The following is a 19,269-nucleotide window of genomic DNA, read 5'->3' on the forward strand; positions in this document are numbered from 1 at the left end:
GATTTTTGCCTGGTTAATGCACATTTAAGTACCACTACAAATGCTCTGCTGCCATCTTATGGATGTTGTATTTATTGTATTTAATAATACACTACTTTGCTTTTGAAGCGTTTGAAAATGCAAATCCAGTGGGCTTTCTACCTCATTCACTTCGTACTACAACATACACTAAGAGACCAGACGGGAAAAATAGGGACATAATCTGCAACTGGATTATATGCAGCTGAATTAACATTTTAGTGGGGCTATTTATATTGATTGTCAAGTTCCCACTGGAGCCTGTCACAGTTTAGCTTATTTTTATCTCTAACACAAACAGGAGAGGAGATGCCTGAATAAATTCACAAACCCTCCCGTGGACTCACTTTTAGCAGTTGAAGAACCACTATCTGAAATACAGCCCAAAATGATAGAACAATTCCAAGAAGGAGAAGTAGATAGGCTTCATTTACCGCTTCGCATCATCCTTCATGTCATCATTTCATATCACCAGTCACTGCAGATATTGTCAGCAGCATCAGTTGGTGCAGTGTTATAGATCACTTTGAAAACAACCTAGTATGAGACCTTTATGTCATCCATCTCTCACCCCATTTCAGCAATATCTGACAAATGATCTCTGTCCCCAGAATCCAAGCAGCTGCACAGACATCTTTTCTCAGGGAATGACACCATGACTATAAATGTCCTCCTCACCCAGCCTATCACTAGCAGGCAATTAAAAATGGACTTCACTTCTCTGTAGTCAGAATGAGTCCCTGACACCTCCTCTTGGCTCTTTCTTCCACGCAGAGGAGTTGTCAGAGGCCATGGGGCTTTGCAGGTGAGTAACTACCCTTTATTGGGAAGTGTGACTGGAAAGCAGCTACTAGAGAGGGGTTAGTCGCAGTATAGAATCTGTATTACACACTCATTCTGAGTGTATCCAATGTAAACAGTTCAACATGATGCCACTCTACAGTGCTGTAAGGGTAGGACTGGCAGCACTTATCAGAAACCAGGGGGAGCTGAGAGGCACAGTTAGGTTATCTCTGCTTCCAGATGGGGTCCCAACCTAGCCTGCATTTCTATGTTGACTTTATCAGAGCTCTGCACTTCTTTAAAAGGGCTTTTTAAGCTCTTGACCAAGGGGTGCTCTCCACTTCATCCTGAGACATCAGTCCTTGGTAGACAACTGCTTTAGACTTCTCCAAGACAGAGTTTTCTTCCTTTTTGCAAGAACAAGAACACCAGATACCTTGGAATTAAGAGAACTATCAAGGTGAAAAACACCTACACCAGCTGGAGTTGGTGCAACCAGACCCTTCCTTATGGATTGTGGGCACACTTCTACCAGTGACTTGTCTGTTTGTATTGATTAATGACTTCTGAATTGCTGTAAGAATCTGGTAAACGATCTTTGGTTGAAGAATTGTTAACAAAACCTGAGGACAAATAACAAACTGCAAAATCTTCCAGATCAAGAAAAAAGGGAAAGAAACAGATGTAAATGACCTCTACTTGAGCAAAATGTTCTTTACAGTGTCTTGGGTGGAATCTAGGATGCCAGTCCTGCTAACCAGCCTTCTGTTGCTGATCTCCTTGCAAATGCTGGTAAAAGGGGTAAACATTATTGTTTATTTGAAATGGTGAAATAAACTTTTTTTTTCTTCCCCCCCCATTTGAAACATGTTATTTAAGGAGCTTTGGGTTCAGTTTTAATTCTTCTGCTTTCAGTTGCTCTGTTCCATTTCTCACCTGTCCTAATTCCTTTTAACTACTTGGTTAGAAATTTCCTCTCGTTTGGAGCCCGATGGTTTCCCAGGGTGTGTTTGTGAGTAGATCTCATGGAATTGTTCCTATCCTTTTCCAGCCTGTCTCAGCTGAGGCTCTGACAAAATTAATGTGTTATGGGACAGTGATAATATTGCTTTATTTCTTGTGGCTGTCTTTTAGCTTTCCCTCAAAGCAATTATGATATCATGGAGAGATAAACTGAATCCCATAGTTTATGGGCCAGTATAACTTCAGAGGCTAAGAGAGGTATCAATTTGGTTGTGTGTCTAGTATGAATATTTGAGATGAAGAGAATATCTACTTGTAGAATTCAACTAATTATCAACTGACTACAGTACTTGACTAGTCTATTAGGAGATCAAAAATCAAAAAGAACCACACCATAACTCACACCATTTCTTAGATATTATTACACAAGGTTTTTATTAATTAGAATGCTAGAAACAGATAATTAATGTGTCATTTCATAGACAGAATATATTAGAGATTATTTTCCTGTTATAGCACCCAGTTGTGTAAATCCTTACTCATTTGTTTACTGAACATCATTATCTAGAGCCAAAACATGTTGGAGGGGTATGACAAGACAGGAAGAAGAAATTCACCTCTGAGAGTGTTCAGGCTGCACTGCCTCTAGCACATTGTTTTCTTTATTCTTTCCCTCTTCAAAACCACTTATTAATCATGAGCAGAATATTGAAATAAATGGACCACGGGTCTGTCCTGCAGGCTGTATACCCTCACCCTCTGAAGAACCAACTCTCCTGAAGTTTTTAATGATCCACATCAAATAAGAACTCTGGCATCCTGGCTGGCATTTGCCTGAGGTGGGGCCTGGACAATAACCTGAGGTTGCTCAGAAAGGTCTTGTCAAAGATGTCTACCTGCTGTGCTTGCTTTGCCAATAATGCCAAAGAGGCAAGAAGAGTGTAGGGAAAAACTTGTCTTGCATCCACAGAGATAGACAAAAAGTTCACACTTTTGATGCCAATCTTAATTTGCTTTTATGTTGTAGGTTGTGTCTCACCTCATGATGGATATGGCTCTGCAGTCCTTTGATGACCAGTATCTGGGATGCAGAGAGAAGATGATGGAAGAACTGGAGCAAGGAGACTATTTCCAAAAGGAAATAGCTGCTAACAAGGACTATTTGAGTCTCTGGAAAAAGGCTCAGGAGACTTTGTTAAAGAGCCCTGTAGGTCTCCTGAGGGAGATGCATGAGAGCCATGCCATAGTCCTCATGGCTTACACCATGAACTCTTCCCTGCACTCTCAGCTGAACTGGGCCACATCTACAGCAGGAAGGTCTCCAGAGCACTACAGACACAACTTCAGTTTCAAATATTTTCATTTTTACTTAACAACTGCTATCCAGATAATGAAGCAAAGGCAGAGCGGCAAGGAGAGTGTGGGGAAACGTAAATGCTACCGGGTGCACAGGGGTGTAAAAGACACATATATTGAGGCCATGGTAGGCAGCAGGGTGCGATTTGGCCGTTTCACTTCCACCTCCCGCCTCTGGAAGGAAGCCCAGAAGTTCGGGAATGAAACTTTGTTCACAGTGACCACTTGCCTGGGAGCAGCTGTGCAAGGCTTTTCTTACTACACATCTGAGAAGGAAGTCCTCATTCCCCCTTACGAGTCATTCCTTGTCAAAAGCTTCTTTCGGACACAGCAGGGGAACCGGCTGCATCTGCATTCTGTGGGGAGCTACAGCAAGTACCACTGCGAGCTCATGGAAGGTATTGTATATAGCCTTTCATGCAGGAGGGTCGCGGGACAGTCTGGTCTCAAGTACGTCAAGCAGCCCTCACCAGCTGCACCTACACAGGGCCACACTCAAGGCCAAATCTGTAGCTTGCCCACCGTGTTCACCTATGAAAGAGAGCCACATGACCCAGTTTTTACCTCTTTGTCATGAAGCCTGTGAATACCCCACAGCTCACTAAAGATGAATCCTCCTAATACACAGTAGGTCTCAGGGTTCTTTGCAGCCTCCATTTATCCCATCTGTCATTGCAAGGATGTCATAGGACACATGCATTTGAATCCCCAGCACTCCTATTGCAAGGGCAGATGAGATCTGCAGGCAGCTTGAATTCAGATATTTCTTCTGGTGGCTTGCAAGGCTGCTACACTTCAGTCCTCAGAACTATTCTGGGCTTTGGTCCACTACTATTCTGGCAAGCTCAGGTAAGTGTACACAAAACTACTGTTGCTTTAGTGGTGTTCTCTCTCCTGTGACAGAAGGGAGGAAAGGTATCTTTTGGCAAAGAACACACTGTGAGTTTCCTGGCTACAGAGATAGCTCTGGGCTGGAAGACCTCACTGGGCCTGTTCCACATCCCTGTCCTTCTGTGAGTACACCACCAATACCAGACTCTTGTTTTTCTCTCTTTGGACAACAGTGTGTCAATGTAACCTTTGAGCACAAAAGTCATTCAGGAACCAGAGTTTGTGCCTGGACCTAAGCCAAAGTAGTAGTTAGACTTAAGAAAATGGCTCCTCTGGGCAAAGGCTGTGTTAGCAAATGCAGGAATCTTTAGGCAGCCTAAAGAGGTCTAAATGACTGCTCTTTTGACTTTCTTTCAGCTTCAAGAAGCAAGAACAGCGGTTCCACTGCCTTCACCTCTGCTGTTCTTCCTAGTGTAGTTGGAGTTTTCATGTGCTTGGCCCGCAATGACTGATTCTCTGGCTGCGTCCATGTGTAAACACCTGAATAGCAGGAAAGAATAATTCACAGGAAATCAGTATCTGGAGTTCCTGTTGTTACAGAAGGTTCAACTCTCCCTTTGCTTTCAGCTGCAGCTCTCCAGCTAAGACTGGAACATTCAGCCTAGTTCATTAAAACAGACATTCCCTGGACTCATTCAGGTAGGAGGGAAGTTACCTATGGCCTTTCTGAAGAGTAGGGCAGTGACACCCTTCACTGTAGGTAGATTTTCCCATAGGCATTCAAGAAAGACACACATGGACTTTGGACTCTTTGCAGATGTCTCAGTACTTTTATTTTTGATGACAAAGAGTCTGTCTGTGGGATGCAAAAGGCAGCATGGTGCTACAGTCAAGCGACTTACTGTGCAGATTTGCATATCTCCTTTGAGTGCAGGGTCCCAGGAAACAGCAAAGTCTGTGGCTGCTGCATAGCAGTCTTTCCCTGCTGCATGACCCCATGCACCAAAGCCATAGCTCTCATCTCAACCTGACCATCTGCATCTCAGACATGGGGTACAGAAGCATAAAGCTGCCTTGAGACATGAACTTAGCAGCAGAGGATCATGAGACTTGTCAGGCCTGTCTTCAACTTTCATGTTTGACTTTAGCATTTCTTCTGAAAAACTGAGGCGCATCCTCTGTTTGTAATAGTCCTGCTGGTTATTTCGCTGAAATGAAGCAAAGCCTGTGGAGTCCACTGTTGTCTTCATAGGTGTTAGATGTGACTGAAATTCACTTGCTTGCCTTTCTACTTCACTGGTCTGCAATGTCTAATGCTGGAGATTGCATCAACATCACAAATTGGAATTGGAATTTCTGATTTAGCTATAGACTCCTCTCACTTTTATGTGTTCATTTAGCACTTCTGGAGCCGTAGACACCCAAGGCAGAACATCTGTGAAGTTCTCCCATCTCCAAAAAATAAAAGTGTGTAAATGATGAGACACATCTTCTACCTGAAATTCCCCTTTCCAACATGCCTTGCTTGCTTCTTTGCCCCTGGTCCCTCACCCCACTGATGTTAGCCCTGGGCCAACGTTAAGGTCAGAAAGGTTATCTCACTGGCCCAGGGAGACTAGTCATAGTGATTTAACTTTGCAGTGTAGTCATCAAATAATTGAACTGAAACTCACTGACACATTTCACAAATGACCCCAGCTTTCAGTCACTGGTGAAGTTGGCAGGAAGCTGGAGTTCTCTATTCACTACCATCTGTCCAAATCAGTAAGCAATAAGTTAGCTATCCAAAAGAGATCTGAATATAAAAGGACTGCACAAATTGAGATCAGCTGGTTAGTCAAAATAAGGACAGCCAAAAGCACCTGTGTGAACTGCTTGACTCTCAGAGCAGCTCCATATAAGCTTGGTGCTGTCATTCCCTTGGAAATCCTGTGGCAAGGAATGCAGAACTTAGGCACATGACAAATATTAACATTAGAAATGTAGGAATTTGGATGTCTTCAGATTTTAGCAGATTAAATGGAGGAGTTTGAGACTCAGCATCTTGTGTACCAGATCTAGGTGTCTATAATGGCAGAGGTCATCATTTAATCACCTCAAACCTAGTAACATGTTCTGTGAAACTGAACTACTGCCCCTGAAATCCTGAGACAGGCTTGCCCAGGCAGATAAAATGGATTTAATACAGAACTACTTTACTATTAGCTTGTTTTGTATCTATATTTCATTTACTTTCTTGTTGCCTTTAGTTTACCAGTGATTTCAAATAATGAATTGTCAAAATTTGATTTTGATCCCTAAATGCTCGAAGATACTAAGTCCAGATTTCGAAAAAGAATAAAAACATTAGAAGCAGCTGCTGCAGATACCTCTTTTATGTGTGTTCAAACATGCTTAAACTCTTTCTTATGTGAAAATTACAGGAATCAAGATGGATTTCTGACACATCAGCACATTTATGTCTCTTTTGGCTTATCTGTTATTGCTAGGATGCAGGCTTCAACCACTTTAACAAAGGTTTGGAATTCTTTACAAGGTGGCTTCAGCACCCTGAAAGCCTCCTCTAGGTAGTCAGCTGCTATTTTCAGGGCTCTCTTTATAGATTTGTGTCCTTGAAGGATAGCCTGTAGGAAAACAAGAAGTGAAGAGAAGGAGGATAGAGAACGAAGTCTGAGCTGTTGTGATGTTCCACTCGAGGAGGAGCTGCCTTCTGTGGTAGCTGATGTCTCATTTTGTTGCAGCATCTTCACAATATCATCATAGTCCATGAGAAGTTCTGATACTTGGAGGGATAAGGCAGGTGAACTCAATAACTGATGAACAGCAGACTCTACTGTGTCAGGGAAGTTGTTATGTTTCAACACTGCAACAAGTATAACCATGATGCTTTCTACACCTGCCTTGTGATTCTCATAAAATTCCTTTACTGCAGCAATCTTGTCCTGCAGAGAGGTAATGGGACCAGCAATCTTGGCATACAAACCGTGGCTGATGCTTTCCTGTACATCTTTGTCTTTTGTTTCCATGGTGGCTTGCATCTCTTTCAAAGCACTGACCAGGAGCTGCAGATTCTCTTTAATGCTGAAGTTTTCTTTCACTGACATGATGGGCAAGTTGGTGCCAACATGTGCATTGCAGAGTCAGAATATTGTGTTGGTTGAAGAGACATAGATGTACACTAAGTCATGCAGTTAGAAGAAAACATAGAAAAAGGTCTTTGTCAGGCATTGAAGGGGTCTTACCAAGAAGGCCAGCAAAATATGGTGGAAACAGCTGCAAGTATTGTTACTCTTATGGCTGCAGGAAGTATGACCCTGACCTTCAGCATAGAATATGAAAAGCAATGGAAGTGCTGCAAGTGAATTATTCTTACCTTTTGGTGTTTATTGATAAATTTATAGGAGTCCTGGCAAACAATCTACTTTACATCATCCTTAGAAATATAATCCTTCAGTTTGTATATACTGGTGGGTCTACACAGAATTAAACTCATATTCTGAGGAGAGGGGAATAGACACAGCAAAGTCAAATGCATCAGATATCTGCATTCAAGAGACAAAGCAATGGAAGGCTGAGTAATGCAATGTTTTGTCAGGCTGCAGTTTCCTGTGAAGTGACCCATATCTGTCAGTTCATACAGCGGCTAGACCTTACAAGCATCCCTTGATAGGTGGAAACACAAAACATTGTCCTTGCTTGGGCTCCTGTCTCACTACTGTTTTGACCAGTAAGGAAGTTATGTCTTTCTGCTTGCACCTAAGAGTTCTCCCAAGGCCAACAGCAGATACAGTCCTGGGACAACACGTAACTGAGAGACTGCTCCAGATGTTGCCTTTGCTTGTGCCGGGCCCCTGGAAAGCCAGACTGGTTGCAGCAGACATATTTCATCGGCTATTGCTGTAGTTAGATGTGCAGTCAGATGTGTCCAAGGAGTTGCAACTTCCCATCCCACTTCATACTTTTAAAGACTTTTCTCTCAGTACTCAGCTCAACCCTCTGCCTCTTCCTCCTTTCCCTTCTATGGTAAAAGTGGTATGAACTTGTGTGAAATGGCAAAATTGACTTTAGCCTTCGCTGCTGTTCAGCCAGAGCTGGCTCTGGGGCTCCACACCACTTCTTCCACTGTCATGGCATCAGAAGAGAGGATCTGGCAAATTGCAGCAGAGTGTTGCATTTAGGGTGAGAATAAACTTGGTAAGAGATAAATCCCCTTGCATTCTAGATGGTCCTCAGAGAATAGAGGGGCTAGAGGTGGCCGGACTTATCCCTTAATAGGTATGCCAATTGGGGCTGTAACTATAGGTCTGACCCGGATGCCCGAACAGCCCATATGCTGAAGGGCCGGTTGCATTCAAAAGAAGCCGTCAGATTCACGAATAGTGCGGATTAGTGGCCATCACTATAGGTCTGACCCAGCCCAAACACCCATATGCTGTAAGTCTGTTTGCGTTCAAGAGAAGCAGTCAGATTCACGAATAGTACAGTTTATTTTCATGCAACATCTACAGATTCTTTAAGATTGCCTATGATAAATGCACAAACTGCAGGTTGGCTATATAGCACTACACAAAAGAAAAAGACTGCAATCACACACACTAAGTTCCCAGGCATACACTCGGCGTAGCTGAGGAAATCTTACCAAAAGGCGTCCCTTCTGGGGGGGAGGGCGAGAGCATAAACCTGTCGATCTGTCCCTCCAATTTGGCGTCGGATTATCATCCCTCCAAGTTAGGTAAAAAACTTGGGGTAGTATTTATCTTAGTTTGTATGTGTGGGTGGGTGGGATTGTAGTCAAGCCATTATCTTTTGAGTAACGACAGTACATTCTTTGGTTCCAGGGGTACAGCTGTTTTTTGGGGGAAAAAAGGGAGGATGAGAAACAAGGTCAGATCGATGCGAGGGGTACAGCTGGGTTTTGTGAGAAAAAAGGGAGGATGAGGAACAAGGCCAGCAGGCTACTGCAAAAATCATCCCTTGAGAGAAAAAAGTAGAGCAGGAGATAAATCTGTCCTTGAAATGAGTGAAAGAATGGGACTGCGCGGCCTACACCCTGCTTCACATTCCTCCTTGGCGCCATGACAAACACAAATCACTGGACCTCCATCCCGTCCTGTGCTTGCTCTGGGGACCCTGTGTCGAGGAAATGTGTGTTTTACAGATTTCTCACTGTTTTGCTTTTCTCACGTTTCCAACAACTAACAAAGGGTAATAGGCATTCCAGATGAAGTCCTTTCCCTCAAACTTAACAGGTCTGAAACAATAGCTATTAATATTCCCTAAAGACCCACAGTAAAGCAGGAACAAAACTGCTTGCTTATTGTTTAAATTATTTTCTGTCATGTTCCAAAACTCTGAAGACCTGAAATCAGTTTCCATCTTACAGAATATGACACAGAGGCAGTTGCCAGCCTGATAAATTCAATTCAGTCCAATACTGGAAGAAATATTTCAGGACTACATGGCATTCTCAGTTAGTAACAGGAGTCACAACTAATGCAACTGATCATTGCAGAAATGTAATAGTTAAACCATTAGTGTTCTCTCTCAGCTCATCTTCTGGTGCTTACAGCTCTGAAAACAAGGACAGTTTGCTACTCTGGCTCTGGGTTGAACACAATAGCTCAGCTTTCAGGGGAAAACAAGTTGGCAATTGCAGGGTACTCATTTTAGGCTTGATCTTTTACTTTCATTTGAGAACTCAACCATTCTCTACTGGGGAGGTAGCACTCATGACCAGAGCCTAGGGGACAGCAGGTCCATCTTTGTAAGGATTAGAGCATGAAAGATGTCTAGCCTGGATGAAGGGAGAAGTACAAGCATGTCTTGCTGGGACAGACAAAGCCTGTTTTCACTGTCTGTGGTATTTATTTTTCTCTTTGTGTGGGACTATTCAACTTTTGTTCCATAATTTGCAGGTGTACAAAACCAGTCATGGCAATAATCCATTATTTCAAGGAATAACTGCAAGCATTAGTGTTTCTTGTTTATACTTATAAAAACCAGAAATTTATAAATCCCAGTACAAAACCTAATCCTGTACCTGTATGAATGAAAAGTGCTGTCCTACATGTTTTATGTTCTGAGAACAGCAAGTAATACCACCCCCTTTCAGCCATGGCTGTAGGTACCTGTGATGATACCTTTGTCACAGGCGGGGGCATTCATGCTGTAAGAGGAACAGAAAGCCTTTGGAGGATCTATCAATTGTGAACTAGCATTAAATAAACTGAAATCTGTTAAAATTGGAAGGAAGGGGAAAGGAGGAAGAAAATGAGGTGGATATGGGTAAACATCACACAACAGAATTAATGACAAACAGGCAGGCAACAGGACCCAGCTGAAGCCCAACCTCTGGATCCCTAACTCATCACATGGTGCTGGAAAACACCAGAGGAACACAGGGGAAAGAGGATGAAGTCACCATCCCATACACATTTCAGCTGACTGCAGGAGCACTCAGACAAAATCAGGTAGGCAGTCTAAATGTTTAATTAGAAAAGCTTCTGGAGAAAATTACCCTGGTGCTGGAGAAATAGAAATACAAAAATGTATGTGGCCTGCCTAACTCTAGAAAGCAAATGCAAAAACTAGCAGAAGTGTCAATGTGAAGAGTAAAAGGTAATTTTAGCATTAAGAGACATAAAATCTAGAGCAGTTATAGGAAACTGAAATAATCATGCATAAAGAATAGATGCTAAACATCTCCTCCACACCTGTCTAGTACGTAAAATGTTTGTTGAAGCGCTATTCCTCTTAGAACATTTTGTTTTCTCAGTTTCTACAAATAAGGAAAAACAAAAGACCTTTCAACAAAACATCACTGGAGCAGAAAGGATCAAATATCACATTGAGACAGAGAGCAAGCCAGCAACATCCCTGAGGCAGGACTGATATGAAATCATACCTTGCATTGATATGGCTTTATGTTTCCTGAAAATCACAAAACTTTACTGTATATGTACTTTGCTCCTTCCAGTTTGAAGAACAAGAAAGATGCATTAAAGAGTTTATTGTCTTGACAGAGCTACAAGGTAAGTGACTGAAAGAAATGTACAGTACTGTGTAAAATATTATGAAAAAAATTATCTCTGACTGGCTTGTAGTTCAACACTGAGACTAAAAGTTGGCTAGGGGACTGTTGAAATCATTCTGTTTTTCTGCAGTGATCTTGGAGGGTGGTGTGTTTAGTAAAATACAGCTGGGTTAGCAGATAATGCAAGAACTACAGAGGACCAGAATGACACAAAGGTATCTTTTTAAGAAGCAAAATCTAGCTAGTCCTCCCACATAACTATTTGTAACTGTGTTACGTAGGTACCAAGAACATGAAGAGGTTTATCTTGGAAAAATGCAAAGCACTGCATAAAAGTGGCCCAGATTTGCAATATGAGGGCTGAGAATGCCAAGTACCAACAAAGAAATGAGTCATCTTACTCATTCATAGTTTGCCCTTGTTGCAAAGTAAGACATACGCATTTAAGTCAAAACCATGCTAAAGCATTTTTACTTTGCAGCTGGTGATGGGTTAAAGGGAAGTGGCACAGGGTTGGTTGCAGAAGCTTAGTGATGAGGAGTAACTCCACGATCACTGGTAACTCAGTCATTTTGGACTCTGTATATTGACATGCAGGTAATGAAGGAAAATGTACTAAGTATGCCCTTCTGCTGGCAAACCAACGGCAGCTCAGAGAATAATAGTGACTATGAGGATTAGGCACAAGTATGTGGGGTGGAGGAATCGAAGTTAAATTTTGTGCTCTGGTCTGTACAGTGATAAGGCAGGGCCAGATTCTGCTCAGTCATGTCCTAGGAGCTTGGTGAGCACCTGCTGATATTAGCTCCACACAGCCCCCCTGGGTATGGAGGGAGTGTGGCTGTGCAGGCAGAGCTTTCCCTGCAAGCTGGTGAGTGCTGCTCCAAGGCAATCTGCCATCACAGGCATCCTGCTGGAGTAGGTGCACCTCACGGTGCTTACACAGCATGCTGAACATCATGGGGCTGTCTGCTTGATGTTCACGAGTGAAAAAACCATGGGGGTTTGATTACAGCATTAGGGAGGTGAATAAACAATGAGGGAACAGGGGCTAAATATCAGGGAAGGAAACAGTGGGAGATGTGTGTAAGGTGATATAGGTTAGGATGGGTTTATTATAGATAATTTTACTATTCTCTATGAATTTCCAAGTGTGAGTTTATTAGTATAAGCACAGAGTGCTTATATAGTAACGTTTTATCTTGAATGTGAGGAGAAATAAGCTACATCAGCATAAAAAACCCTTACAGTGATACAGAATGTGCCCACTCCACCAGTCATCATAGTTGTTTAAAAATCAGATGCCACTAAGCTGATACAAAAGTGTGCCTAGAACAGGCCTTTCGTTTCCACAGTTTATTTTAGATTTTGCTGATTAGATGAGATTGCTCCATTTTTTAGTGAACTAGTTCAGCTTCTACCATCATCAGTTTCCAAGGTAAAGAATGACCCATCTTCATTTTACCAATCTGCTGATTACATATCTGTTAGCTATTTTTGTTGCTCTGAGTATGTCCAATATCTCATAAGGTCCTTTTCCAATCATTTGGCTAAAGATCCAAAACAAGAATTAAGATTTCTACATTTACCAGCTATGCCTTGGGATTTGACTAGCTGAGTATAAAAAGAACCAGTGAGGCAGAGACAAATGACATTTCACTGCTCTTTAAGGGCTAGGGTTATGGGTGTTGAACAGACTAAGAGATTTATTTTCTCTCTTGAAGTAGCCTATTTCTGAAGAATGGCGCTGAGTGACCTCCTTTACCCAGATAACCCCAAGAGAAGGCAAGAATTGATCCATCTGCACCAGGAATTGCTTGACTGCATGTCCACAAATTTCTGCGCAACAAATGAGCTGGCTAGAGTGCTGAATGAACACCTGGGCTGTACCATTACCCACATTCAGATGAGAGAGAACAGCACTGTCAAGGAAAACTGTGACATTATCATTGAAGCAATGAGTGAGATTCAGCGTCAGGTACAGAAGATTGATACTGACATGAAGGAAAAGCTAGAGCCTGTGTTGTACCAGAAGCTGTATGACATCAAAGAGCCCGAGTTGGAGAAAATTGCAATAGCCCATAAAGTTTTTTCCATTATTCTTGGAGAAGCAACTTCAACAGCTGGGATAGTAGCTATCAAACTTCTTGGCTCCAGTCTTATAACTCTCACTGTGAGCAAGCTCGTCAGTCTCCTTGCGCAGATTGGGGCATCTGTTCTTGGGGGAATCAGCATCACCATTCTTGGGCTTGGCATTGAAATGATTCTCCATGCCATCCTGGGAGCTGTGGAGAGGAATCAGCTTCTGACAGCTGTGAGAAGCTATGAGAAGCACCTGGCTGAGTTTAAAGCAGCCTCAGAAAAGTACCAGCGTGTCATACGTGAAGTGACTTCTTTGGTGAGACAGCAGGTTCAGTGAACTGAAGTTGGAGTTCTCTCTCCTGCTGTGACAGCGGCTGCAGCAGCTATGCCTGCAGAAACCTTTTTGATTCATTGTGGTAAATGAACTACCAATGGGTTTTTTTCTTATCAGTGGCAGCAGAGAAAGAGATGTGACAGATCAGGGAATTGGCACTGAAATATATTAATAGGAAACTGGCTTATAGGTGCTTCTTGGAGGCAATGCTTCAAATACGTCGTACCATTCCGTCAGCTCTCTTCTGGAATGCATTGTAGATAACCTTGAACTGCAATTCATAATAGTGACAATAATATTCACTGCTGGAGCAGTAGTGGTGAGAAGGTGTGATTTTTCTCTTACTGTGTTTCTATATTAAAGATGACAACATGATGGAGAACACAATTTCAACAAGTCAGTCCATGTTGTCATCTGGAGGGCTCATCAGGACAGCTGTGGTTGCTAAACTCTTAGTATGGATTAGTGCTAAATCTGATAGGCTGAATTCTCTGTTCACCCAACTGTTTACAAGGACTATCTGAAGCATATTTAACAGTTATTTCCTGTCCCATCCCTGCTGAAGGAGCCAGTCAGAGATCTTGTTTAACTAAACTCTAATCTCAGGTGATTAGCAGGTAAGAGAGGCATGGGCCTACAGGCAAACACACACGACCTTGCCCCACAACAGAGAGAAACCAGCTGAGGTGTTGAGGCGTGCCTGGCTGTGATAACCTCTTATGCTCAGTAATGCCCCGCTCCTGTCAACCCACAGGTAAATAATTCTGTGCACAGCTGATGCTCTGTTGATTGAAATGGGATTATACACACGTATAAGTGTCTGTAGGATTACAGCCCTTTAATGCACTAAATGTATTTTCATGTGCTTTACCCAGACCCACCAATGTGGGACTGCCAAAGGCAGGCTCAGATTCTGCATTTCACAATATGCTACCAAATACCCTTATTTTTCAGATTTTAAAAACAAAGCTGGAGGCAAGAACATGATTTGCAGTCTCTTTCTCTGATTTGCTGCGGTTTGGTTTATTTGCTTTGATCTTTGGGAAAAAAAGAGTAATTTAAGAATTAATAAAAATGAACTTGAATATTCTAAGACTTCTCTTTCCTGTACTTTTTTTTTTTTGTTCTGTCTGAAAAACCAATCAAACCAAATAATGAAAAAACATTAAAATCTTCATTATAGATGCAATTTATAAATTCTTTTTTAGATCCATGATAGACTAATCTAGTAGGATTGTGCATAGGTTCCTATTTTAGTACTAGCTTTCCCCATATTAAAAGCATACTCAAATTCACACTTGTTTATTAATATTCAATATTAGCAATATTAGATTATTATATTAACTAAATTGTGCCTGTGAAAGTAAAGAGATGGGTGAGAGTACAACAGAGAAGGTCTTCATTGGGTTCATAACCCTTCCATTCTGGGTTTTGGTGGGGTTTGGTTTTGGGGTTTTTTTGTTTGTTGTTTTGTTTTTTTTTTTTTTTTCCCTACTGTTCCCACTTTTAATCATCTTTTCCGACTCCTCTTTGCTTTTGTGTTCAAAAGCCACTAGATTGCAATGCAGCTGCTGGCTCTCAAGCAGCTCTGCCAGCCATCAGGGAGAAAGCCCAGGGTTCAGGAGCAAGGATGGGTGATGGGGACTAACATACTGGGTCCAGCACAAGCTGCAGACTGGGCGATGTGGGTCAAGAGATGCAATTCAGAGGAGGCTAACAGCACTGCCCTGCCTCACGCGAGCTATTGCGGTGGCTGACATGGTGACCTGAGGCATCATTTCTCCAAGGTGTGTCATATCGTGTCTCTTGACACAAGTGGCACTCAGTTCAGAGGTACCTGTTTAGAGGCAAGAGGCTGTCAATCAGCAGAACCACAATATTTGAGTGTTGGAGAGGCAGGAGATCCTGGCTCCTGGCAACTTTCTATGTGTAAATGTGTATTTAATTTAGGAAGAAAAAAACACCAGCTCAGTACATATCTTTGTGAGATTGCCAATCACTGTTGTACAAGAATAGCAGGGTCAAATAAAAACAAATCTCTTACATTTTTCAGGCAGTTTCTCCACATTTTCTTGAAAGAAAATTCTAAGCAGTGTCAGGGGAAGTGGGATACACAATGAGAAACATAAAAATATACACTTTCTATTCACCTCTTGATGGATCCTTGTTCACAGAATCACAGAATCATCTAGGTTGGAAAAGACCTTGAAGATCATCTAGTCCAACCATTGACCCAACACTGACAGTTCCCAACTACACCATATCCCTCAGCGCTATGTCAGCCCGACTCTTAAACACCTTCAGGGATGGGGACTCCACCACTGCCCTGGGCAGCCCATTCCAACACCCAACAACCCGTTCTGGAAAGAAATACTTCCTAATATCCAGTCTAAACCTTCCCTGGCACAACTTGAGGCCATTACCTCTTGTCCTATCGCTTGTTACTTGGTTAAAGAGACTCATCCCCAGCTCTCTGCAACCTCCTTTCAGGTAGCTGTAGAGGGCAATGAGGTCTCCCCTCAGCCTCCTCTTCTCCAGACTAAACAACCCCAGTTCCCTCAGCCGCTCCTCATACGACATGTGCTCCAGACCCTGCACCAGCTTTGTTGCCCTTCTCTGGACACGCTCGAGTAATTCAATGTCCTTTTTGTAGTGAGGGGCCCAAAACTGAGCACAGTAATCGAGGTGCGGCCTCACCAGTGCCGAGTACGGGGGCAAGATCACTTCCCTGTCCCTGCTGGCCACGCTATTTCTGATACAAGCCAGGATACCATTGGCCTTCTTGGCCACCTGGGCACACTGCTGGCTCCTGTTCAGCCAGCTGTCAGTCAACACCCCCAGGTCCCTCTCTGACTGGCAGCTCTCCAGCCACTCCTCCCCAAGCCTGTAGCGCTGCTGGGGGTTGTTGTGGCCCAAGTGCAGCACCGGGCATTTGGCCTTATTGAAACTCCTGCAGTTGGCCTGAGCCCATCGCTCCAGCCTGTCCAGGTCTCTCTGCAGAGCCTCCCTACCCTCGAGCAGATCAACACTCCCACCCAACTTGGTGTCGTCTGCAAACTTACTGAGGGTGCACTCGATCCCCTCGTCTAGGTCATCAATAAAGATGTGAAACAGAAGTGGCCCCAAAACCAAGCCCTGGGGGACACCACTCGTGACCGGCTGCCAACTGGATTTAACTCCATTCACCACAACTCTTTGGGCCCGGCCATCCAGCCAGTTTTTTACCCAGCAAAGCATGTGCCCATCCAAGCAGCGAGCGGCCAGTTTCACCAGGAGAATGCTGTGGGAAACAGTGTCAAAGGCCTTACTGAAGTCAAGGTAGACAACATCCACAGCCTTTCCCTCATCCAATAAGCAGGTCGCCTTGTCATAGAAGGAGATCAGGTTTGTCAAGCAGGACCTGCCTTTCATAAACCCATGCTGACTGGGCCTGATCATCTGGTTGTCCCACACATGTTGTATGATGGTACTCAGGATGAGCTGCTCCATCAGCTTCCCGGGCACAGAAGTCAAGCTGACAGGCCTGTAATTTCCCGGATCATCCTTCTGACCCTTCTTATAGATGGGCGTCACATTGGCCAATTTACAATCTGTCGGGACCTCCCCGGTCAGCCAGGACTGCTGGTAAATGATGGAAAGCGTCTTGGCGAGCACCCAAGCCAGGTCCTTCAGCACCCTCGGGTGTATCCCATCCGGTCCCATAGACTTGTGTGTGTCTATGTGATGCAGCAGGTCACTGACTATCTTCTCCTGGAATGTGGGGGGGTCGTTCTCTCAGTCTCTGTCTTCTGGCTGAGGAAGCTGGATTCCCTCAATACAGCTAGTCTTGCTATTAAAGATGGAGGCAAAGAAGGCATTAAGCACCTCAGCCTTTTTCTCATCACTTGTTACCATGTTTCCTCCTGTGTCTAGCAGGGGATGGAGGCTCTCTCTTGTCTTTCTTTTGTGGCTCACATACTTATAGAAACATTTTTTGTTGTCCTTGATTGCTGAAGCCATATTTCTGGTGGGCTTAATGCAAAGTTGGCTTGCCTGCAAAAGCAGGTGTAGCAGGTGTCCTCATGCCCATGAGATGTTGGAAGACGCTGAAGATGTTGGAGGCTGGCAGGTGGCAGCCTGTCCCTCTGCTTAGGAGGTAGGAGGCTGTGAGCTCACAGAGGCTGGGCCAGCATCCCCAGACAGCTAGGAGAGCCGTCTGTGTCCTCATAGAGGGGTAGGGCAACATCGAGCCCTGACAAGGTGGTTCTGGGGTAAAAAACCTGCCAATCAGCTTGGGAGCTTCTCAAACTCTTTTCCTCAACTCTAGCAATAAGAAAATAAATGGGAGTTACTTGCATTCCCCACAGTTATATACTTGAACTCAGTGCGGCATGCATTTAACCGGCTAGGGGCAAGGGAGAGCACCCAGTGGAGCGGAAACAGCTTAGCTCTGTTTCTGCTTGGTAACTGAAACTCTGTCCCAAAAATTAAGAAATAACCCTCTGATCAGTCTTATATTTGGTCTTCCAAAGATGTCACAAGCACTCTGGGGTTAACCAGTCTGCTGATGCTTCTCCTCTAGACTCCCTGGAGCTGCCTCTCGGTGTGACAGAAGTACCAAGTGAAAAATGTGAAGACTATTGTCCTCCAAGTCAGCTCCAAGTCAGCAGACACTGCTGGGAGAAAGCAGTTAGGGACGAGGCAGTACCACTGTTCCCACTGAGCGCAGTATTGTCATGACAGAAGACCACAAGCCCTGTGAGGAGTGGCCAGTCTTCAAAGCCTCACCTGTCCCCTTCTCCAGTGACATGGTACATGACAGGGATGTGCGTGGCCACAGCGTTCCCATCACACACCCCCAAGCATTCTCCCTCTGCTCAGTCTGTTGTTCTGGACAAAGGATTAAGAATTAAAACTGTATAATATGCATGTTCCAAATAAGAACAGCCCCAAAGAAGAAAAGAAACTGTAAACCAGCCAAAACCAGTCTAACCTGCTTTCAAACCTGGTAACAAGAACAAGAACAGGCCAAAGAAGCACAAGGTGAGGATGACTGCTGTGTACATGGTTAGCAAGACCCCCAAGAGCTAGGGCTTCAGGAGCTCTGGCTCTGAGGATGCTCCTCGGCTGCCCATCTGCTAACCTGGATTTTGTGCAGTTTGTGACTAATGTTGGTGTTAATGCGATGCACAGTTTAAATGTATAGTCTTGCTTCTACCCACCCTGCAATGATCCTTCAAAAAGTTCCAAGTTTGCCAACTAAGTCTCCATTATTTGAAGAACTGTAACAACATTGCAGGTAACAGTAACAACTGTAACAGCATGGCAGGTTCACCCAGAGCAGGGGGTCTACAAATCCCACTCAGAGATCCGACCACCTCTGCTCCCAGGAGCATCTGTGCATAGAAAAATGTCCTTCCTACACTTCCCCCTGGCTTACTGATTCTTCAAGCCTGCACCCATACTTTATTGTTTGCCCCTTCTTATTCACAGTGATGCAACTGGTGTTCAAGGAGACGTTTCAGGTATCTTTATCCTGGTTCTTTATGTGTCTGTGGACTTTTGTTGGGAGACGTACTTTGGGCACTGAGGCAGAACAGTTCTTACCAAATGTTTACCAGCCTCTCCAAAGCTGATCACCAGTTTACCACAGGAGGGGCTGCAGGGAAAGACAACAGAGTAGCTTCTGTGGTCCCTGCTGGGACAAAACTAGCTTCCCTGTTCTCTTTGCACAGCCTGAGTTGCCCGATGAACATCACCCACTCAGTTTTCTCCCGTAGACCCCTGAAACAGCAGCTGCCACAGGAGCCTAACAGAGGGATGCCAGCCCCCCTCGCAGGGGAACGGTGCTGCCTCCAGGGCAAACCCAACAAGAAACGCGTATCACATC

General features: G+C 43.9%; 2 protein-coding genes across 10 annotated transcripts; both read left to right on the top strand.

Annotated features, from left to right (window-relative positions):
- Positions 1 to 1,081: 1,081 nt before the first annotated feature.
- ART4 (ADP-ribosyltransferase 4 (inactive) (Dombrock blood group)) lies at positions 1,082 to 5,433 on the top strand. 5 transcript variants are annotated; one of them, XR_012629243.1, is made up of 4 exons: positions 1,508 to 1,593; positions 2,506 to 2,705; positions 2,792 to 3,969; positions 4,369 to 4,453. XR_012629243.1 is itself a non-coding variant. In XM_074870894.1 (3 exons), exons 1-3 carry the CDS (start codon positions 1,510 to 1,512, stop codon positions 4,461 to 4,463), a joined length of 915 nt encoding a protein of 304 aa, XP_074726995.1. In that variant the 5' UTR covers positions 1,084 to 1,509; the 3' UTR covers positions 4,464 to 5,433. The 5 variants fall into 5 exon arrangements, 2 of the variants coding, with proteins under 2 accessions (XP_074726995.1, XP_074726996.1); XR_012629241.1 differs by lacking the exon at positions 2,506 to 2,705 and having other exon boundaries at positions 1,082 to 1,602; XR_012629242.1 differs by lacking the exon at positions 2,506 to 2,705 and having other exon boundaries at positions 1,083 to 1,593.
- Positions 5,434 to 6,840: 1,407 nt separating this feature from the next.
- SMCO3 (single-pass membrane protein with coiled-coil domains 3) lies at positions 6,841 to 14,493 on the top strand. 5 transcript variants are annotated; one of them, XM_074870897.1, is made up of 3 exons: positions 6,841 to 10,421; positions 10,727 to 10,982; positions 12,709 to 14,493. In XM_074870897.1, exon 3 carries the CDS (start codon positions 12,726 to 12,728, stop codon positions 13,401 to 13,403), a length of 678 nt encoding a protein of 225 aa, XP_074726998.1. In that variant the 5' UTR covers positions 6,841 to 10,421; positions 10,727 to 10,982; positions 12,709 to 12,725; the 3' UTR covers positions 13,404 to 14,493. The 5 variants fall into 5 exon arrangements, with proteins under 5 accessions (XP_074726998.1, XP_074726999.1, XP_074727001.1 ...); XM_074870898.1 differs by having other exon boundaries at positions 10,928 to 10,982; XM_074870900.1 differs by having other exon boundaries at positions 10,928 to 10,982; positions 12,712 to 14,493.
- Positions 14,494 to 19,269: the final 4,776 nt, after the last annotated feature.

The sequence above is a fragment of the Strix uralensis genome, chromosome 5, assembly GCF_047716275.1.
Source record: "Strix uralensis isolate ZFMK-TIS-50842 chromosome 5, bStrUra1, whole genome shotgun sequence".
In the NCBI taxonomy this organism is placed as follows: domain Eukaryota; kingdom Metazoa; phylum Chordata; class Aves; order Strigiformes; family Strigidae; genus Strix; species Strix uralensis.